General features: G+C 39.5%; 1 protein-coding gene across 1 annotated transcript in view; it reads left to right on the top strand.

Moving 5' to 3' along the window:
* Window positions 1-23,709, top strand: part of CUBN (cubilin) — a 147,179-nt gene that overhangs the window by 115,059 nt on the left and 8,411 nt on the right. The window contains exons 54-59 of the mRNA XM_009275697.1: window positions 456-643; window positions 2,969-3,125; window positions 4,666-4,815; window positions 11,880-12,080; window positions 14,466-14,595; window positions 15,547-15,764. Of these exons, the coding sequence (XP_009273972.1) occupies window positions 456-643; window positions 2,969-3,125; window positions 4,666-4,815; window positions 11,880-12,080; window positions 14,466-14,595; window positions 15,547-15,764 (1,044 nt within the window). The remainder of the gene's footprint in view (window positions 1-455; window positions 644-2,968; window positions 3,126-4,665; window positions 4,816-11,879; window positions 12,081-14,465; window positions 14,596-15,546; window positions 15,765-23,709) is intronic.

Raw genomic sequence — 23,709 nt, 5'->3', positions numbered from 1 at the left:
TCCGCCGTTGAGTGTTCCCCCCCCCCCCCAGGGTACTTCTCTGAATGGCTGTCAGTCATGATGTGCATGCTGTGGGGTGTGGGAAGGAACCTGCACAGTCTCAGGAGAAGCTCCTCATTAATGTATTTCTGACCCTTAGTGTCTATGTGAGCAGTAGTCCTAATTGTCAGCAGTGTCTAGGTGGACCAGAGCAAAAGGGTATGAACTGGCAAGGAGAAGGAGCTTGTGAAGAAGAGAAAGTGAAGTACAAAGACAGACCTTCTTTAGAGTGTTACTACCTCCCTGCTGCAGGGGTGGGAGAAGGAAAATTAAGCAAAAGAGGGGTAAATGAAATTTGAATGGGTGTCAGGGCTGTCCTCTCTCACTCTTGCAGCCACAGAAGCAAGCAGCCGTTCAAAGCTGACACCAACAGGAAATATTTGAACATTTCTCCCACCTGTTGCTATTTTTTCCAGGATGTGGTGGAATCATTCATTCAGATAATGGTATCATCAAGTCTCCTCATTGGCCTCAAAACTTTCCCGTGAACACCAGATGCACATGGACCATCATTACGCATGAAAGCAAACACTTGGAGATGAACTTCCACAGTAAATTCCAGATCCCAGATAGCAATGGAAGTTGCCAGAGCAGTTATGTGAAGGTAAAATAATTGTTGGCATTAGATCAGCAGAGCAGTGAAGAAGTCATGATTCCAGAATCCTGTTTTGCAATTGTGTCATGGTTAGGATTGTCAAGGCACAAAATTCAGGAAATATAAACTGAAGTCCTTGTACCAATACAGTCAATTTTCTGTATGCCTTGAGAACTGACTTGTATATATTTTTAATTTTTATCAGTTCTTGAGGTTCCACCTCCAGCAGGGTCCCATCACCCTACGTGCTGCCCAAAAATGAAAAATATGAAAAAAGTACATATGTCTTTGGAACCAGGAAATAATGAGAAAATGTAGTGTAATGAAAAGACCTTTTCAATTACTCCAGTGAGTAAAAAAACAGGAATGTGACACTATAATTCTACAAACTTCTTTATAAGTGTGTAAACTGTCCAAGTTGCACTAATCCTTCTTTTTTTAATCTCAAAAAACAAAGATAGCATTCTTACCTTTCATAGGTTGTCAAGAGCCACTTGTTTTCAAAGCAATAGAATGGAGTGGACATGCTTTGAATTTTTCAGTGTCATTTTTTTCTCAGGCATTTGGCATATGTTCAGTGGTTTTGTGCTCATTTTCTCCACAACAGTACAACTCCCACTTGAAATAAAGGGCAAACGTAACTTGACAACATGTAGGAAGACTTGAGCAGTTGTATATCTGATCTATACAATACTAACTTACAAACCACAGTTGCACTCATTTTTTAAGGCTGTGGAAAAAAATACTATTAGATTTGTCTTTTCATAGCCTGCTCCTCCGATTAATTGATGTAATATGTTAGAATAAATTACACTAATATGAAAGTCTTAATGCCACCCAGTAAAGGAGCTTTAATTTCAAATTTCTAAACTGTCCTGAATGGCATGGTCAAAACTATGTCAACTGGAGATTTTCTCCATAGAGAAAAATCTGAAATTTTTGGTGATGTCCACGTCCGTTTCTAATGTCCAATCTGAGATGTATGAAGGTGTCTGGATATGAAAAAGTGCGGAACAGGTGTAAGTTTCTTCAGTTCATTCCAAGCTGAGCAGCCTAAAAAGAGGAATCCGAAATCAATAGTGACTTTGCAAAATCTTGGCCAGGCCGTGGACTGTTTATATTAATCCTTTGAGCATCCATTGCCTCAAACACCTGGCCAGATGAATTAGGTTATTCATATGCCTACACTTACAGACTAACCCTTGGCTAACCCTTTCTAGAATGGTTGCTTAGAGCAATCACAATTTCATGTGGTTGTTCTAGTTCCACTAGACTTCTTTCAAACACATTATTTTAAAACCCAAATATTATTTGTTTTTAATATATTTTTGGTATAAAGTACCAGTAAAAAAAAGTTCAAACACATTGATGAAAAATAATTTATTATTAGAATATTTTTTTTTTCTTTCTTCTTAAGGAGACATTTTAAATTCTTGGTAATAAACGTCCTGATTCAGGAAATTATTTAAGCACTCAGAAACATCAAACATTTATGCCTATGTTTCATTTTATATGTGTGTTGAAATTTAGTGCTTAAACTGTAAGCCTCAAGTACATTTTTAAGTAATTACCTGAAGAGGGTTTCACTTAAATACCTACCTAAACCTGCATGTGCTTCTTGAATGCATGGTTTGATTAAACTTAAATTGGCTATTGGTACTGTTGAAGTAATATTAAAAAAATTGTGTATTTGTCTTTATTATATTTTTTGTGAATTATATTATTTTGTTAACTCTCTACATTATTTGATACTTGTCATTGAACAAGTGATTACAACATAACAAAAATGGGAATAATTTTTGATCAACAAGACCAGATATTAAGGATCCAGATCTTCCAGTTTGATGCTTCTATATTACCTTCGCACGACAGCTTTGGTTTTTATTGACTTATGAATAATATAAGGATTGGATTTAATAATTCATTGTATACACAGATATTCCTAGTCATAGGGTGTATGGAGATAAGTTAGCAGAGACAAATTGGAGGTAGGTAATGATATGCATAAAATATTTTTCTCTGGTTCCCTGGACCTGATCTATGTTGGCTCTGCAATCAGCAGATGTTCAAGCAAATGACCTCCAGATGCCCTTCAGAGGTCCCTGGCAACCTAAGTTATTCTGTGATTCGCTCCTTGGAGAAGTCTTTTTGTCTCCACTGACTGTAGAGTAAACAGAGAGTGATTAGCTCCAGTTTAGATCTCTAAGATTCAGTGTGAGATGAATCCTACCCTAAGTCTATGGAAAGAACAATTGCATATGCAATTCCGGGTGGGTTCCCACAACCTACACAGGCTTTGAAAGCACTAAACCATTTTCAATCTGGGCTTTTCAGGTATGGAGGGGAAATGATGAAGAAGCAGCAGCTTTGTTAACCACAGGATGTGGAAGTTCAGCTCCTGATCCTGTTGTTGCTCCAGACAATGTGATAACTACAGTATTTCAGTCTCAGGATGCTCCTGGGCCAGGTTTCTCTGCATCTTTCATAAGCAGTAAGTAACATTAAAGCCAAATGGCTGCTCTATTAGTCCATTTTGAATTAATTTGGTTTGTGTGTAGCAATTCAGACCTCAGTCCCACAAGGCATTGAAACCTCTGCCCAGCTTTTGAAACCAAGAGTTTCCTTACTGAATGCAATGGAGCTACTGTGTGCTCCAGTGTTGGACTTGCCAAAGATCCTCCATGCAGCTATAACTTTGTAGTTATTCTTAGTCACCTTTGCCTTTTCAGTGTGCTGAAAAGAAATGAATAGGCTTTAAATTTTAAGAATTTGTTTCTCTTTAGTTAAACTGCTTGGAAGCTAAAGCTATAATCTTCTTAAAAAAGAAAAAGGATCTGCTCCTCCTTTAGAATTTTCATCTCTGTTCTTCTTTTCAAGGCACGTGCTGAAACTGTGGTAATTTCTCCTGTGTATGGTGTAGTCCATGCCCTTCACATAAACTGCTGTCAGGAGAAGAAATGACTTCTCACCACCTGCTCTGGCCTTAGCTTTGCTTTGTTGTATTTGCATTTCATGTAGCTCAAGTGGCATTTCTTGGGTGGGCCTCTCCATTTCTTTCACCATGGCATGTGCTTTGTGACGGCCAAACCTACCAGAAGTGTAGGAGGTAGTGCTCAATTGCCGTCAGTTGTTTGGGTTTTTTTGTAGGATGCTGCCAAAGGAAACCACTTTCCCTTCACTGGATTCAGATTAAAACAGTGAGAAATGAAATGCTTAGAGGAAGACGCTATTGAAGCATACAGAATTCTGAACTGAAACTGCTTTTGTTTTTATGTCTGCACTAATGCTGTCAGTAACAACTAACCACATCTTAGTGGAGACAATCACAGGATTTGTATGGCTGTTCCTAATCTTATACCAGCATTTCACTGTGCACTGTACTCTTTTAAGCCTGTAGCTTAAAATAAAGAGAAACCCCAAGGCCATGCAAGTCATTAGGATCAGAAGGAGTTCCATGAAAATGAACAGTTCTGTGTGCTTGAGAAGTTCTGGGTGGCAGTGTATTGGTTGCTTTGCCTCTGCGTATAGCAAAGCAACCCAGAGATGGCCCTACAGCAGACTGCATCCTCCTGGCTGTCAAGCATGAAGCAAAAATGGTACCACTTGGACTAACACGGGCATTTTCAAATGAGGCTAAACTGCTGATGTGCCCCAATAACCCCCCATCCAGTTCAGCTACATTTGTATGTACTAAGGGATTTTGAAATGTGCAGGCTCCCAACCCGTAAGAACAGCAGTGCTGTGTCCTTCTGGTCAGTGGACTGAGGGGCTATGGCCTGGTCTTACCTAAGACACACAAAGATACTGTGTGAGGCTGTAGGCGGGAAGGCCCTATGTTTCCTAAAAACACTGCTCTCTGTGTGTGTAAGACCTACTTTTGCCATCCTGATATATACTACTCTCCCTGTTTTTTTGACCAGACTCTTAAGGAGAGATGAGGTCCTTGTGTACATTATAGGTTTTCTCACTGCAAAACCAGAATGATGTTATCACCTGGATTATAACTGTGTATTATTTATTTATGTTTGCAGGATGCGGAGTAAATTTCACCAGTCCTTCAGGTCGTATCGTCTCTCCTAACTACCCTAGTCAGTATGATAACAACTTGAACTGCAGTTATATCATAGATCAGGGACCACAGTCACTGGTGATTCTAGAGTTTGAGACTTTCCACTTGGAAGGTAACTGGTTCTTCATAATTTCAGTATGTACTATGAAGTGTAACTTCTTACTTGAAAACATACCAGTCTTCTATCATGGAAAATGGTTGATGGTTTAATTTGCTGGTCCATTCTGAAAATCATTTACAGGCAACATTTACAGAGAGAGTTTCCAGGGTTCAGTTTTGTGTCACTGACGGCTTCCAGAAGAGTGAAGATACATCTCATTCGTTGAATATCTTGCAGCAATGAAGTTGGGAATTTGTCAGGTGGTTGGAGTATAAGAGTGACTGTGGCTAATTTGAGTGTTTGTTCCCATCTTTTTTTTGCCATTGAGTCTTATAATCATCTTTTTGCTCTTAGGCCAGCTGTTTTGCTTTTCAGTGCTTCTCTTTCTCTAACTGATAAAATGGATATAAATATACTCAGGTGTCATATAAGGATGTACAAACATATAAATGTGAAACTAGGTGAAAGACTACAGTAACTGAAAATGTATAAAAGTTGTTACCCTGTATATACCCATCAACAAAAGTCACTTGAGATTTTCAAACTTGGCATCATTTAACCAAGAAATAACAGGTATAATATCCTGGTCTCATTAGTGTGAATGGTAAAACTTTCCCAACTTTGATTGACAGGATCAAATTTTATGGGTAGAGATGTCATGATAACACAGAGGAATCAGTATGTCCAAACTACTTGGGTGGCATCACATATTTTGAGGCCATCTTAATTTGGTTCCCTTCAAGTCACCTAGACAAAGAGATTTTTGAGTAATTTGTTACTAACCTGGGGTGCATAATTTGAATTTTTCTTCAGATCAAATCATAAAGTCAGAAAATAGGCTTCCTTTATTTTCTTTCTAAGTTTGCAAACTGTTTTGAATTCAAAAGTATTCTGGTCCAAACTTAATTTAGGTTTGAGACAAAGATTTGATTTGACTATGATTTTATCTGAAACATTTTTTTCATGTCCCAATACAAACTGCTACTTTAAGAATTTTTTTTAAATTAAATGTAAACCACAGAAATTACATAATTTCTTTATGTAGAAGACATTATTATTCAGCAGACACACTAAACCTTAGGCTGAATCAGATGATGCCAATTTTGACACCTCTATGAGAACATTACTGATCTGTATTCTGTCTGTGCATTCAGTTAATTTATAAATGAACTCAAGCTTTTATTATTAAGAACGTTAAAGCAAAGAGGTAAGTGATACAGACATAATAATAAACATAGACCTAAATAAATACTACAAATATTCTACTCCTTGCAGGGCAATTTGCTTTTTATTGTTACAGGCTTCCTTAGGCTACACAAACTAAAAGTTCTTAGTCACATGAAAGAAAAGAAATTTGGATATGAGCTAAAGGACATCTGGTTATAAAAGAGGAAGTATGACACTCTCCAGTAGTTGATTACTAATATTTTTCACAAAATCTTAAAATACAACCCTGTAGCAAAGAGAAATTGCCTGGGTTTGAATTGGAAAGAAGACTGAAACCACCATCTTGCAAACTACCACGCAGAAGTGAAAACATATTCATCCATCCCACTGAATATGTTTAGCACATGTGCCTATGGGTTTCCAGCATGAACTCCCTTAGTTCCTTTGCAAAGGCAGAGCAATGTTTGGCAGCATCTGTTAAAAACATTTCCAGCTCTTCCATAGGCAAGGAAGCATTGCACCTGCTTAGATTGTTGCTGTGTGGCCTTTAAAATCTTAACCATACTAGTACAAATGTTCTAGATTGGGTTTTTAAAGTTTAGCTACATGTCCAATTAACATACTTTACTACCTACTTGACCTCTCAAAAGAAATCCGATTTTTTTTTCATGGTTGTTTAGTAATGAAATGAAGTATCTAAAATAATGTCTGTAAAGGCATACATATCTCATTGACTTTAACTGGTTGAGATATCTTTTCCAGAAAATTAGAAGGTAGAAGGTAATTATAGTGCAGTGACACATTGGTAAAAAATTGAATGACTTCATGGGTTAGTCACAGATCTCTGCTGTAGAGTAGTTATGTTTTCAATTATGATGAGACGCCTGTTCTGATTATAAAGAACGACTCCAAATGAGGCAGTTAGTTAACCCACAGCAATAATACAATGATGTCAGTATCTGGAACCAAAAGAACATGACATGCATGTACTATATATTAAATATGCATTAAGCACTAAATATAGCAAGTAACAGAGCAAGAGAGAACTGGAGGAAACTGCATTTGTTGATTTTGTGATCAAAATTTAATCTAAATTGGCTGCTTCCTTGTAGGTAGAAAAATTGTTTTTATCTGACTTTGAGCCCCTGAAAATAAATGTCTAATTTGGATTTATCATCTAGACTTATCTCCTCCTATAGTGAAGTGAAAAATGTAGTGCTTTAAACTAAAAAGCAAATGTGTTGTACAGGTGGAAGGAATTGCCTTCTGAAGGCCTCTCTCACTCTCATTACCCATTGACTATTACAGGAAGCCATAGACAATAGCTTACACAAGATCCTTAAGACACAGGCAGCAAAACATAGGCAAGATTAACCCTATGAATGGAGTTCGGCTTAGTCTCTGTAATTTCCTTGCAGCCCGAAGAATGCCTCTTCCTGTGCCAAACTGAATACGGTTACAGAACCTCTCTTTTGATTTGCCTGTTTTGTGAAGCTGCATAGGTTGCCGTTTGCTTCTTGTAGTACCACCTACATTGTTGTGTTTGGTTGTTTTATAAAGAACCAAACAAATGGGGGTGAATTTGTTTTTTCAGCGCCACTTCTGCGACATTGATAAATGTCATCTTCCATCTGTCCTCCCTCCTCGGATCAAAGATCTACACAAATCTAACATATTAGAATTAGTCAAAAAACCTTATCTATCTTAGTAGACTTGCTATCTAAGAAATAATTAATCACATCCATCTTTTGTTCATAAGCTTTATTCAGATTAATGTCCCTACAAATACACCTCTAGGACAGCTAGGGTAGTGTATTATTAAATGGCTGTAATACTCTTCAAGTATGGGTAAAACATGCAATAAAGTCTGAATTCCAAATCACGGAAAATTAGGGGAAATGGATGGGGGCCTCCTGCAGTATCTGCTTTTAGAATTCTGTAGTGTTTATACTCTGTCCATACAAAATAACTGCATTGTGTTGATACCATGTCGACATGAAAAATGTTTTAATAACTTGTTTATTTCTCCGTTTTTTTTTTAAACATGCAACTGTAATTTTGCAGTCTGAGATAGGGTCACAGCTTCATTTTGGAGTCTTCTCTGTCTGCTTTCTCAGTTGTTACCAGGCAATTCAGAAAATAGACAACTTTTGCAATAGATTATTTTGGAAGAGGAAATATATATATATGAAAGACCTGTAATTCCTTGCTTTCAAAATAGTATCTTGTGCTATGGAGAAGGTTAATATATTGCACAGGAGTATATATCTGTGTAATACTTTTCCTACATTAGTAATTATTAATTGTATTACCATTCATACCAGAAGCCACAGTTGTGAACCAAACCCTCATTATTTTAAGTTTTACAAACTTTAAACAAAAAGACGGGTTCTGCATCAATACAAAATGAAACAGAATCTATGGCTATAGACAGAGAGATGGAAAGAGGACATTGTTACTAGTGATCAGTTAGGGGTCCAAATTTGGTTGAGGTTTTTATGCAGGCATCATATCAAATAAATGATTTTATGGAGAATAATGAGACTGGACAGAAACTTCTGCTAAATGGAAACACAAAGGCGTATTTCAAAATGCAATGTAAGGACAACTGAAGCTCTTATCATGTGAACTTTGGAGGCAGGAGTCAATGTATCAATGCTGAGCGGTACCAAGAGATGATAAATAGAGTGCAGATAGATAACAAAAGGCCTTGAAAGCAAATACACACAATTCAAAGAAAGAGGGATATGTTCATAACGTCAGGCCAAGTAATTGATCTCAGTATTTGGAAGAAAAATTGTCAAGGCTAGAGGAACGAATGGTACTGTATCCATGTTGGATTAATCACTATTTTTTGGGTGAGAGTCATAGGTATGTGGAAGGATACGAATGAGTTTATCTTAAAGATAAGAACTGGAAACACTCGACAATATTTACATCTAGCCTGGATGTGAAGACCTAGAGAGACCCAAATCATAGACATGGACCTAATGAGGGCAGGCAAAATGATGAGGCTCTAAAGACAGAAGATGCATGGGAAGACTTGAGGGGTGAAAAAAGCTCTCCTATTGAATGGTTTTCCTGAGAGACAGAAATAAGATTTTAGTCTGAACAGAACGAGGCCTGGAGGAGGGAAGTAGAATTATGGGGTCGTCAGCATAGAGATAGTACTCGCATCTGTCCTTGCAAATGAGATTACATAGAGCTAATGTGGAGATAAAGAGAGAAAGACAGGAGAGGAGATGTCTCATTGAATCCTCATGGATGAATTGAAAGGGAGAATTACAGTAATATCAGAAGGATGAACAAAAGCCCTTAGTAGACAAGTTTTATGAAGAAAAACAGTGCTAGCTATGTGGAAAGTGCCTGTCAGCTCAAAGAGGGTGTGGGTCTGACATCTGGCTACGAAAGATCTCTGGAGACTCGTGAAAGCTGTTCCATTGTAGTGCAAGGGACAGTAATTGGTCTAGAAAAGATCAAAGATGATAGAATTAGAGGAAATAAGCCACAGAGAAGAATTGCTGATGATGCGCTGAGTATCTGTAGAGGCTGGAAGTATGACGTGAGGAGATAGAATAGAGGAATCTGAGGCTGGGGTTTATTTACAGAATAATGCATTTTAGTATGGTGAGAAATTAAGGAAAAGTGTAAACAAGTGGTGAGTTACAGGATAGAGATCAAACAATCATCAGTCCTGCCAGGATTCATGGGTCGTAAACGATATTGGCCCAAACAATGAGGTTTCAAAGCTAGAAATTAAGCCTTTTGCTCACAATCCTATGTCAACCACCTTATTCTTTCCAGTGCAGCAGTTCGAAACAACTTGTGATGGGTATTGTGGACCTTTGCTTTGCTGAGAAATCCATTTCACTTCATGCCTTTCTCCAAAGTGTTTCCAGAAAGGAACCTGAGTTTCTTTCTCAAATCTTTTCCATTCTGAAATCGCACTTGTCTCTGCTTCTTTATTTCTTTCTTTGTATTTTAAAATTGATTATGTTTTTTTAACTGTATCACATTATCAAGTATTTTCATAATAGAGTAGGACATGAAGAATAGTTTTAATTAATTATTTTATAATTAACAGTGTAATGAGTTATCTGGTGTGGCTGGTTGTTTTCAGCTTAGTTACTCTTATTAGAGTCAGACTAGTACCGTATTACCCTATCAGCATAATTGTAAAACATGTTAGAATACATTGTATTCATTGAGAGAGAAAGAATTTTTAAATTAAAACTCCAGAGAAGTTGTAAAATATATCTGGCTGCTGGGAAGACTCTGTTGTTCTTGTGAAACAGAATTATCACTCCATTCCTATGTGTCATCCTGTTCAATACGAGTCATCCTGTTTCCTACAACACTAGGAAGCAGCTTGTTTTGACTGGACAATCTGCAGGAATCACTCCTCTGCAATGGTAGGCTCAGTGCCTCTCCTGTTAAATTTAGATAATTCCCGATTAATCCTTCGCAGTTTAAGTAACTGCCCCATCGCTGCTAATACATTGCTAAACATGGTAACTTAACTTCAATAAACATGTAGCACCCCAGCTTCCACTATGCTTGTAAATGATGAAGAAAAAGGCAAAGAAAACACTAAGTTGCTCTTTAAGCCTAACAACTAATGAAGCTTGGTTTTCAGTAGATGTGTACTGTTTTTCACTGACAGCATTAATCCAGCTTCCTTGCATAACCCATGTGGCTCCCTTCCTGCTCCCACATGATAGCCAACCTCTCTAGCTCCCACCATACCTCCCTTGGTGGTACCACCCTGGGTACCACTAACTTCTCCCCGTGCCCGTGGCTCCCAGCTGGCTCTGAGCTCCTAGGGTGCTCAGCAGATCTCTGCCCGAACTCACAGCCCTTATGCTTGAAAGCACAGCTTGTCCTTCTTTGGGGACATTCCTCTGGCACTCTAACTCAGCCACTGACCTTCATGAAACTTATATGAACTTAATTCATTTGAGATCTCTCGTCTCAGTTGAATCTGGTTGCAAATGGCGAGGTGGCTAGAAAGTCAGGAAGGTAGGGCAGGGAGTCAGAGAGGATGGCTTGATCCTCTAGAAAACTAACTGCAAATGAGAAACTAAAAACCAATAGGAAAAAAAATGTAGAATGCTACATTCCCCATTTCTGTGTTTCTTAATGCTTCTGAATGGGCAGCTTTTCACTCACCCTAATATCTGTACTGATTTGCCCCCTAAAGCAGATTGCTTCTGAAAATCATATTGTTTCTCTTCCTATTGCTCAGCCATCTCCAAATCTCCACTGACTGCCACAGTTACAGCATTTCACTGGCAAACTGCAAGGTTAAATTTACATTTTTTTGTCTTCTGAGCTAAGCTGAACAATCTGGGTTTTGGTACTCCAAAGTTTGAGGGAATTCAGAGAGAAGTCGTCAGCTCTGAAACATGTTAGTGTATGGACTATTTTTTCATTTTCCCAAATTCTCACTCTTAATGATTTAAAATTACCTGCACTGAGTGCTGACTTCTACATTAGGGGAGAGAAATACCAGGTATTTGGTTGCCTGTAACAGTAGGTGCATTGCTTTGATCTGCAGAGGAGATCCATGCTTTTGTCAGTTCCTCTCACCTCCTCATATATGGTGTTCAATCAACTATGAACTCCCAAGAACTCAAGGGGCCTGAAGCCTTTTCCAGATGATAGAATGTGTTGAATGAGACCAGTCTTATGTCTTACATACAAGGTCTCTTTGCCTTTTTCTGCCTCAGTTTTTGTGCATGTTAAAAATTGACATTTGCTTCCTCAGCAAGCAAATGAGATCCCGCAATCCTGGAATGGAAAGTAATATAAAATTTAATTCTTATCCTGTGTGAGGTCTATATACTTGCAGCCCAGTAAATCACACAGAAAATATGCTGCTAACACTTCTGCATTATATGTCCATGCAGCCCCAGCACTCTTGAGCAGAATTTGTCTTTATGATGGAGTAAGCATCTACAGTGGCACCAGGGTTACCCCGCATCCTCTCATCACGCTCTGTGGTAATGAGCTCCCTGCCCCATTCAGCATCTTTGGACCTATGCTGCTCAACTTCTACACTGACTCCCACATTACAGGCTTTGGATTCCAGGCAAGATACAGAGCAATTGGTGAGTAGCCACTGTCCTGTGCTTTAGGTGGTGGAAATATTCCGGCTGGATAATGGTTCAGTGTAGGAAATGTTGTACCTCATTTCGGGAGTACCTTACATGGGTGGAGATGGTTCATATTCCCTCTGCACTTGCCCAAAAGAGCTCTCATGACCAGGACATGGGACTGTTTGGTGTGTGTTGTCTCTGACTGATGTGTTATCTCACAGTTCTCATTTCAAAACACTACATGGGACCAAGTCAGGAACTGGAACACTTTTTCTTTGCTGTAGAAAAGAAATGCGAACTGGAACACTTTTTCTTTGCTGTAGAAAAGAAATGCAACCCATTTTGGCAGGGGTTTTTTTGGTTTTTTGTTTTTGTTTTTTACAGTGTTTAAGGAGAAACATCACCAGTTTATTTAAGTGATTTAAAAGATTTTATCACATACAGGAGAATGGTCTGATTCTGTTATACTAAGACTACATTATACGACATAGGAACCAGAACAGGATATTTAAATGGACCCAGCTATATGCCTCCATTTGATGATGCTTTTGCAGTGCCAGGTATTAATGTAAATAGAATTTGGGATCTAGATATATTTTTATTTTTTAATAAATATTTTCACCAAAACTTTTGTCATTCATATGAGATCTCTTTTGTTTTAAAGCGGAAATATGTATTAGAAAAGGAAGTTTCCAACTGAGTTTAGAATTTACATCTGCACAAATGTAAATATCCCAAAAGATTAATTTTATTTTCAAAACCAATTTTAGTATTTTCTAGGTTTAATTTGTAGAGACAGTACTTTGATTTTTGAAAGCTATTTCATTTTCTAACTGCAGAGAGAAGTGCGAGTTCTTAACTTTGGTATTTCCCTTAACGCATTCCTCATGTTCAAAGTCACAGCAAAAAGCACAAGGCTAAATTCTTTATGTAAAATGAATGGCCTAATACAGATAAGACAGAGGGCACTGAGAAATGACAATGTGCAGTTACTCATGGAAAAGACCTTCGTAACTCACGCAAGTCAGTTGCTGCTATCTGCTTGTGACTTCTGACATTTGAGAAACATGACTGCAGCCTTATTAGCTTGTTGTTGTATACAAAGCAGATTCTAGCAATTAACATTCCTCTTCCCTCTAGTTGTATTGTTTTCTGAAAAAAAACCTAAAAAGGCTTCCTCCTCCTAGTGTAGAATAATGCTGATTCTTTATCCTCCCGGCTCCTGTCCTTTATCTGCCAGTGCTCCAGGCCGCCAGCCTGAGCGCAGCTGAGGAGCCGGGGGCTGTGTATCCAGCAGCACCCTGTATGGGACTGCCGTTGTTAAGATCATGGCCTGGGCAATGGCATGTCCTTTAAAACATGAAAAGCTGTGTGTGGCTTTAAGCTATTTATCAACAGGACGCAGGGAAACATTTTTTGCCAAGTTAAGATTATAAAATAAAGGCTGAAGCTAACAATGGAGATTAGAGTTGGTTTTATAATAGTTTTTGTCCCCTCAAGCACTGAAGCTGGGAACAAACATTAGCCACATCCTGGCCTCAGCGGCATCCATGGTGTGAAACCCTAGGAAGCCAAGCAGTGCCTTTAGTTCACAGATGCAGAGTTTAACTCGCTACTCAGCCAGAGAGCAAGTATGCAGTCCTCCACCTCAGCCACCCCCCACTGCTGGCGAGTCCCAGCACAAGGCGAGGTGGGGAACAGTCCCCAGGATTAGTGAAGGCGAGGTGGGGAACAGTCCCCAGGATTCACTAATCCACACCTGGGGATTCCTCTCTGCCTTTCTGCACAGAACAAATGCTACAGTAACACCCCAGCCTTAACAGGAGGTGGAGGGATGATGACACACTGTGTACAGTTATTCCAGAAAAGTCAGGGGCAGGGCTATGTGTGCAATTGTGGCTGCTTTTGTGTCAGTGCCAAACTTCCAGAGGCTTCCATGGGGCCAGGATTTGGATGAGGGAATTTCTTTGCCCACATATCAGCCAGGTTTCTCTTGGCAAGCTAGAATGGGTACAGGGCTCCTCCAGATACACCTGACACCCTGCTGCACAGGACACCCTCCCCATCCCGCTGCTCCCTGGTCCTACTGCAGCACACTTGAAATCAGGCTCAATCTTTTACCACACAAACACGGAGCCATTGCAATTTGGCATGGACTAGTAACAACCTGTTACTTCAATACTGACTCTAGTCTTCCACTGCAGAGCACAACTTGATACACATCTCTGATTTAACAGTTCTAGGCATGACAGTGAAGACTGCTCCTAATTTATCAAGGGCTTTTCTTTCCTTATGCTGAAAAGAGGACTAACACGAGCTCCTGCAAGAAATAAGAGAATTAGGAGCAAACTGGTATTCAGACAGTAACCACCCTTTTTTTTTCTGTTTCCCCTACAGCTTGTGGTGGCATTTTCAATGGCTCTGTTGGTGTTATCAGCAGTCCAGCCCATTCAGTTTTTGATTATCACAACAACATGAACTGCTCATACTACATCACAGTTGGAAATGGCAAAGTAGTGGCCCTCAAGTATGTAATCCAAGTTCAGCTTGTCATCAAGGGGGCAGGGAGGTCTCTGATTCCAATTAAAGACAGCTATTATTGACAATTTTCTCTCTATCTTTCCTTTTCCAAGGGGAAAGCTGAACTAAAATGAGAAATGGCTACTGAAGCCCCCTTTATCAACTTCAGGCTCCCTTACATCTTTCTTTGTAACTTGTTATGTGCAAAACATCACCACAATTGTAACTTCCCACTTTGGTTAGGAAGAGGGCTAAGAAATTGTAAAAACGCAGCTCATGCTCTTAGTTAAATTCTGTCAGCCTCTGAGGAGTTATAAGACTCCTGTGAGTTGATATAAGAAAAAAAATAATTCTTTTAGAAGGCTGGTACTCACTTTACAGACCAAGTAATAATACCCACCCGGAAAGAGTATACTTCTGAGTGTGTGCTGTCCTGCCTAAAAGAGGGATATGGCTGCCACAAAATCTTGCCGCTGAGAAATTAAAAGATAGATACATTCTTCTGTCATATATACGCTGATTGTGAATTAAGAGAACATTTCCCAACTAAGTGGAAATGTTGGGAAATAGCTGGGCTGCACTCTGAGCCTGCATTTTATATGCCCCTCACATGCCCAAGGAAATTGCAGGCTGAGCAATTTGCAGAAGTGAGAGAGGGTATGTTTGCACAGGGGAGATCTGCTACTTCACAGAAAGTCGAGGTGTGCTGACAGCTTGCCTTGCAAGAGGCCCAGTGCATGAGGGTCACTATTTCTTTGAGGCTGGTTGGCTGGAATGTTTTGCCATGGAGTTAATAGTTCTGCTTGCTTGTTCCTGAAGAGAAACCTTTTGTGGTATCTGTCTGTGTATGGCTTTGGCTGTTGCTATTACTTGGACCTTTCCTCAAGCACTAAAAACACACATAACACAGGAAAAGAAATGAAAATGTGATACCTAAAGCTCCAAATGCATTTTACAGATTCAACAGCTTCCAGCTTGAAATATCTCCCTCCTGCTACAAAGATTATGTGGCTGTATATGATGGCTCAGACACCCATGCTCCTCTCCTCGGGAAATTCTGTGGCTCAGAACTGCCTCCGAATATTAAGAGCTCCAGTAATAACTTGTTCCTGGTGTTTAACACTGACTTCTTTGGAGCAGACAGGGGATGGAAAGCATCTTTCAGGGAGACCTTAGGTAAGAATATTATCAGGCTCATAACCCCAAGAATCTGCTGGTAAGTAATTTCCTTTGGTGAGGAGTGGTTATGGTCTCACTCACTAGGGGTGCTGAAAGCAGAAGAATGTTTCTGACTTTGTAAAAATTGAGTGAACTAAGCTAAATACTAGGCTTATGGGATCCCTGCATTCCAGCCCTGTTCTGAACTGATTCCTTTTGTTCTTTGCTAACCTTTTCCTGCCTCTCTGAAGGCATAGACAGTTCTTGGGTGACTGAAGGTTTAGCAGCACCCAAAGGCCTCTCTTCTGAAGGAAATCTGGAAATACCCAAGAAGTTTCATTCTTCTGTAGTCAAAGGTTGGTGGTGCACTAAAGATGCCTCCTTTCCATCTACCCTCAATTTCCATTTCCTTGCAGTTCACCTCACACCCTTTTAAAAACCCTCTCTGAAGGCATAGACAGTTCTTGGGTGACTGAAGGTTTAGCAGCACCCAAAGGCCTCTCTTCTGAAGGAAATCTGGAAATACCCAAGAAGTTTCATTCTTCTGTAGTCAAAGGTTGGTGGTGCACTAAAGATGCCTCCTTTCCATCTACCCTCAATTTCCATTTCCTTGCAGTTCACCTCACACCTTTTTAAAAACTAAAGTATAAAGTTCAGTTAAGATTGGGGTTCCCCCTCAGGCACCACTGTGCTGATCTCTACTGATTTTGGGGATCAATCTGGTTAGATGGCCATAACATAAATGGGGATATTAAGAAGGCACTGGATCTTAAATGTTTTGATGGACACAACAGTCAGGGGCAAAGCTTGATTATTGCCTTAAAAAAAGGTTTAAGCCCAGTAGTGTGTTTTTAAGATCAAGGTATAACAGGAATTTTTTACCTTCTTATAACATCTGAATTGTTTAGGGATGATAAGCAACAAATGATTATTACATGTAAATTGATTTCATGTCATCGCTACTAGTTTCCTGTGTAATTAACTCAGTGTTTTTGTAATCTAGAAAGAAGTAATTGTCCGGTTTACAAAGCTGGAACTCAGACAGATCAGAATGAAAGGCTTTTGTGGCAGAACAAACATAGTCTTCTGCTGAGTCATTGAATCCCCAAGCCCTAGCCAGTGACTTTCTCTGATACAGTCTGAGAAAGTATTTACAGATAAGGAAAATAACTGGTTCTACAGGCTTTGCCAAGAAAAATATTCCCACAGAACCTCACGGTCATTACTATTATTAACTCTTTCTTTGCTTCATTCTAAGTAATTGCTACAGGAATCTTTTAAGACCGCTCTTGTGGACTGTTATTTCAAGTAACATAATGTTGCTTCATGTGTTGCTGTCTTTAAACTGTTAGGTATCAGTTGTCAGAGATCCCCCGCAGCCTGGGTTCGTGTTTCTAGGGTGAGATCATCAGGAACTCCCCAAGCTCGTACTCTTCCTGTTGGCATATAGTCAATTTTTTTAGCCACTGACTTTAGATTTATTTGTGCAACTTGCCAGAGATTCTGCTTAAGCACACAACAGAACACAAGCCAAGCTCTTCAAGTCAGTACCAAGCCTGATTATTTCCTAGAGTGAGGAGAAGCTTTTTATGAATAAACTTTGACATCTATTAGGCTAATTTTTGGAGAGACATTTCTGCAGGCTCCCAAGGAAAGGGAGGTTGTGATGTTGCAGGAGTTACTCAGGAGCAATGGAGTTGCAAGTTCGAAAAGATGGCCATGCGGAGATGTGGGTTGTGTGATGAAGAGCCCATGGTGGTGAGATGCTTAATGGTAGGTCTTCTTTCTCCGCTGTGGGAAACAAGCCACAGGGACTAAACCACACAGCTGTTAGGAAGGATCCTGACAGTCCCATGCTAGTACAGAATGGCCAAAAAGAAGAAAAGTGTATTATAAAAGGAAAACATGAGTCACAGTCCTAGAAACTTTTCCAGTTTGACTTGTCTGAAAAATAGAGCCAGGAAAATCTGTGACAAATCTTTGTACTATGAGGTCTAAGATTCTGCTTCAAATGAAAGAGAATAAAACCACGAAGGTCTAAAAGCCTGTTATTCTAAATGGTGCTTTAGAGAAGCTCCCTCATGTCTGTCAAAAGATAAAACCCATGTGGTTTTGTAAGAGTACAAATGCTATCAGATGACAATTAATAATGATAAATCTCTTGGATAAGGAAGATGGTATCTGTAGAGAAACAAGAAGCCTCATTCTCTGTTGGATGACAATGAGCGCATTATTCTGTAGTTACCCTAGGGAAGCACAACTGGATAACGTAATTATTGCTTTCTGTTTAATGTTGTGAGTGACCCTGATTATGTATTGGAAAGAAGCAAGCAGAAACAGTACACTCATTTGTAGCAAACTAAACTATTTCCTTTCCTCACGAGCTCTTCCAATGTCTTTCCTGATCAGGCTTCTCTCAGGGGTACTGCCAAAATCCAGGGTTATCCATTCTCTCTCTTGTGAATTTTATTAGTAGGGAGTCCATCTGATAACCATTGTGGTGGGAGGGAAAAGAGAAGATGAAGTAGAAAACTCACAGAAGCCTAGCAAGACCAACAGTAACCAGGCATTCAAAGAGTTAAACCCTGAAATTTCTGTAGAAAAATGTGCTCTGTTTTAATTAAAACAATTTGTTTACGTCACTGATACTGCACCCACTAGAATATTTAAGGTCCTCCCCCCTAGTCAGAAAAGGGAGACTAACAGAAAGTATGAAATAGTATTAATTTGACTGTACAGCAAACCTTTTTGTCAATTTTCTTTTATTTCACCATGCTACCCCATACGCTGTGCAGTATAATGCTAAGTGCACATTTCACAAGCAGCATTCTTTGTCATAATCGACTTTGTGTTATGGTGCATTTGAGGCAGGGGAACATATGGCCCTTGTTGGTGCAGTTCAGATGGTTTATAATTTCACTGTCTCTGCTGCTAAGTTTGGACACTTACTGGCCTCATTTTTGGGATCACTGGACATGCTCTCAGGCTGAGCTGGTGAGCTGGGCTGACTGAAGGATCCCAGCCTGCCCCAAGTGTTAGATTTGTGGAACGAAAGACTCCTCTTACCTTAGTTACCACTGACCTTTTTTCTGCCTTTGTTTTCAGTCTGTAAAATGAGAATTATACCTCCTTTCCACAGCGAGCGTGTGCTCCTCTAGGCAATCAATAAAAGGATGAGAAGAGATAAATCAATACCAGCTTAAGACATTTGGTTACATGAGATGTCCCTGTGAAGGAAGGAAAGCTAAGATCTCTCCCCAGAGAATGAGGTCTGCGTGTACTGAGCTTGTGACTTGGCCAAAGATCTCCTGATTATCTCTCCAGCTCTAAGGGGAGACCTGAGCTCTTCAGTTGACCCTGGCTGGCAGGGACGGAGCCTGCACATACCTCTGCCATCCCTGCTGTGATAGCAGGGACTTTGTGCTTTGGTGATAAATGGAGCTTCTGCTTATTCCCATCCAGCAGTGGGGTGACCCTCTCACCCCAATTTGTGATCCCTCTGAGGCTATGATATAAAGGCTAAGAAGACATGTAAGGGTTGGGTTTTTTTCTTATTTTTAAGGAGTCAGCAACCCCTGTTGGGAGATGTAGCTATGACCTTATTAACAGCGCATCATTTTCACTTGGCAGTTTTCTGTGCTCGTGTACATAACCCCATTGTGTCAGTAATGAAAAATATATCGCATTCTAAACCATTGGAGAAGGGTCTAGGAGTTTTCTGAAAGGCAGGTCTGCTCATGGGGGCTGCCTGAGGAAGCCACATGAATTTACAAGAAGCAAAGTGCTACACGTGGTTAGATAAGTGGGTTGAGTCAGAAAGCTCTTCCTGAGCTTTCTTCATACAATACAGGCAAAACTGAAATGGAGTTGGGACAGTGGGGAAGGTGGGATGGAAGACGGCAGGAAGACTGCTTGCTTTTTCTCTACAGCCCTAAATCCTGCTCAACTTCAAGCTGTAGCCAGCTCTTTCCCCTCCCCTTTTTTATACTATCTCTTATGAGCATGCAGGAGAAATTCACATTTATACTTTGTGAAAAAGCACTGTGGTGTACTGTATTAATAACAATATCATCCCTTGTTTGCATTACCTTGGGGCTTATGAGCTCATGGGCCGCAATTCCACTGTGCTAGGCACTGCACAGGCAGAATAAAGCAACAATCCTCTGACACAAAGAGATTATGATTTAAACACAAGACGAGGAAAACCAGATGGATATAGACAGGCAAGAAGAATAGGGTGGCAGCAATGAGAAAATTAGTGATGTAGGCTCTAAGGCAGAAGAAACGTCTCCAAAACCTTTGGCAGCCATTAGACTGTTGGAATATGAAGTCCTTAAACACCCTGTCCTCTGCATTGTCCTCAGTTTGCCCAGTTTTTCCCTCCAGGATCCCTCCGTCCTTTTATTCAAATGAGCATTTCTATTGAATGAATATTAATCATTTTACATAGGAAAAAAAAATCATAAACTAGTAGAGTTTAGAAGAAAAACGGTTGGAAAAAGGAATCTTCCCTGATATACCATAAAAATGCATTAATAGGCAATTTACACAAATAAATTAGTATGCGTATCATAGAAATAGGTGATAATCTCTATGCTTTTCTTCCTGACAAAATGATCTGTAACTTACCTGATAAATCACCCAGAGGTATCTGCCTTCCCTTATTCGATTAGCTGTGTATTGAATTACTTGTTTCCTGTTTGGAACACAGTATGCTAATTGTCTATCACTAATGGGTTTACTGTTATGCTCTCCCCTAATGAAATTAAAGTGTACTTTTAAAAAATGGATCCAGTAGAACTTTCACAGCATTTTTATGCTATTTTATTTTATCAACAAAAAAATTTGCTTAATATAGTTTTAAGTCCAGTTCTGCCCTGCAGACTGAAAGCTTGGCTTACTCTATGTTCAGTTTCTAGGTGCAGATTTTCAGCAGTGCTCAGCATGCACAGTTGCTGCGGAGTTTTTTTGGATTGCTCGGAATTGCTGAAAAAACCACCAGTTCTGAATGGGCAATATAAGGTGTAAACTGTTGGTTTGGTTACTCTATTGCATAGGTCAGGGTTAGGTGTTCTTTTGTGACTCATTTCTAAATCCTTACACCACCAGCAGTAATTCATTGCACTGATCTATGTAAATAATGTTAGCACCTGCTGTAGGTGGCACCAGGCACCTGTACTGACAACAGCAGTTATGGCCTGTTAAGTGGGAAAGGACTCAGCACAGCTGAATCTCAGGTTTCCTGCAAATTTTTCTCCCTCCAACAAAAATATCTTAGAAGAACGTGTCCTTGACTGTGGCATGTGAATGCTGTTGCGTTTTCTCATGCCTTTGGAAAAGCAGCAGTGCCTGGCAGAGATTTCACAGCCCGTTAGGACCGGTTTCCAGTGATGTATCTCAAGATATCCAACCTGGACTTAGAGCCTGGTGCTGCAGAGGGTCTAGCTGAGAAGCAAATTGCTTGAAACTCACAAGTCTTCTTGCAAAAATTTCTTTGGGCTTTTGGTTCACACAATTTTTTACCAAATATATAACACATTAATATTACACATTTCGGATTCATTACATTGTCATGGCTTAACTATGATTAGCTTAATCTATTAAAATAATGAATAAATCGTGGCTAATAATATTTTTTCTTGATCTTATTATAGTCTATGAAAATAAGAACATCCATAACAAGCTCAGAATATATGTTCATAAGTCACAATTCCTAGACTGTTTCTAAATGTATTTGGGGGCTCAAATATAAAAATATGCATCAGTGTGAAATCTGACTAAATTTAGAAAGCACTTGCAGTGTTGAAATACATCTCTTCAATCTCTGAAAAGAATACAACTGTTGAGCTAAGGGATAGTCTACAAATGCCTCTCAGAAATGTCAATTATTTAATGTCTGTTACATTTCTTCTCCCAAAGCAAAATAAATAGAACTGGTTTGCATACTCAAACTGAACAGACAAGAAAAGAGGTAGACTTTTAAATAAGAAATTTCTGACTGATCTGAAAAAATGAGGTTGAAAATAATTTTCAGAAACAGTGATTAAACATAACTTTGTAGGTGACTAAACAGTTGTCGTGGTTTAACCTCAGCTGGCCACTGAGCGAGTGGCTGTGCTTCAAAGGCAGGCAGCTTCAAAGATTCATCTTCATCTTCGGTCCATATCTAGAGGATGTAACTCTTAACAGGAAACATGTGCTTACTCTCTGCTGTAATTATTTTTATTTGCCATAGGGAACCTTCAGTTCCTTCTTTTCTGAATGGTCCTTCAGCCTTTTAGTTTCATTAATGCTTCCCACCAAAAGCAATTAGTGATGACAGTGTGTGCCCTGTTTCTTCTGATAGTTTGTGTTCTCTGGCAAGCTGTTTATGAGGAGGACAAGATTGCAATCTGATTTATGATGATCTTATGATTTTTATTTTAAACAAGAAACTGGAGACTGAAACAACACAGTAAACCATGTAGTCAATCCATCTGCCCACACACAAATTGTTCTATAAGGTACATTTCTCCTTATTTTTATCAAGTTCAGCTTTTACTATCTAGGAGGCTATTCTACAAATTAACAGACTTCTTAGTCTCACATTTTGCCTAAATTTTAGCTAAAATTTTCCTGGCTGTGTTAGCCAACGATAAATATCATTCCATCAGTGATCACTAGCAGGCTGGATGGCTACTATTTGGCCTTCTATTCAGAAGTGGTGCTGATTTTTAAAACGATGAGTTGTGTCCTGGCTAAAATGCAGTGCAATAGTGTTTCTCTCAGAGTGAGTTCCCTCCTGTTAAGCGGTTGGTTCTTCATTTACCTGTGGGTGTTCCCTAGATCTACACAGCTGCACTATTCTGTAACTTTTAGTGGCTGCAATCAGATGTAACGTTGATTAGTACTGAAAAACACCAAGATAGATAAATTTTTCAACAAGGGCTGCTCTTTATTTGGCTTGATGCAAGGCTACTTGATATCTAGTTGGCTTCCAGTCTAGCCATTATTTATAACGTACTGTCCTGTAAGCATTTGACTCAACCACGGCTGAGCAGGCTAAGCATTGTGAAAGCTAATGATGAAACCTCATCTTTACTAACTGTAAATCATACTCTGAGTTATTTATCTCCCCTTAGATGCTACTACTGGGTACGCTAGCTAGAAATAATTTTCTGATAATGAGGATTTCGCCTGTTTCTCTCTCTGTCAGGTCCATCTTATGTGCTGTACACACACACAGCTTACCCACATCTGTCTCTTTTGTCATCTGAGCTGTCTTTACAGCTGCACAGCTAGCAGTGAAATGCACCATTCCAAAGGTCCAGACATTTGATATCCAAAAAAAAGGACAATCCAACAGCACTGAGAGCTTTCCTGTTGCATGGCTCTGTGGCAATTCCCTGATTCCAGTTGCAATGGTCTGACTGGCATCTCTGCAACTCTAACCCTGAAAAGGGTGAAGGGGAGCTTTGTAAGGTCTCTGACCCGTATATCACTACAGCCTCAATATTGCAGGGCTGGATGCTCAGACTATGATCTATGGCTAATGATTATGCTTAATGTTATGTTTAGTACATGGTGTCTGAAATGCTGATCAGGAAGTGGCTCCAATGAGTTGTTTCAGGGGGACTGAATAAATCATGCAGAAGGGTGAACCCAGAGAAAAATATAGCAAAACTGCCCTCTTAGGGCCCAGGCACCCTCCTGTCTGATATTTTCCTCCTTCCTAGATTATTTGTAAGAACGTGATTTATTGCTCGCATTTTCCCCACTGTTGTTCTCGGCTTCTGCAGTGGCATTGGAATGAATGCTAACAGTTTTCCAAGTTTCTGACTTCATTAACAGCCCACAAAACTGGACTAGAGTCTATTAATTCCTGACTTTTTCACTTTGTAATAAGTTTCTTCTGTTCACTTTTAGCTATAGCAAAAGCTTAAATCTCATGTTATTAAGACTTTGGTTTTAAGCAAACTTCTTT

Source organism: Aptenodytes forsteri, unplaced genomic scaffold (assembly GCF_000699145.1).
Source record: "Aptenodytes forsteri isolate BGI_AS27 unplaced genomic scaffold, ASM69914v1 Scaffold172, whole genome shotgun sequence".
NCBI classification, from domain to species: Eukaryota; Metazoa; Chordata; class Aves; order Sphenisciformes; family Spheniscidae; genus Aptenodytes; species Aptenodytes forsteri.
The sequence above is the reverse complement of the archived record's forward strand: the minus strand, read 5'-3'. Positions and strand labels throughout refer to the sequence as shown.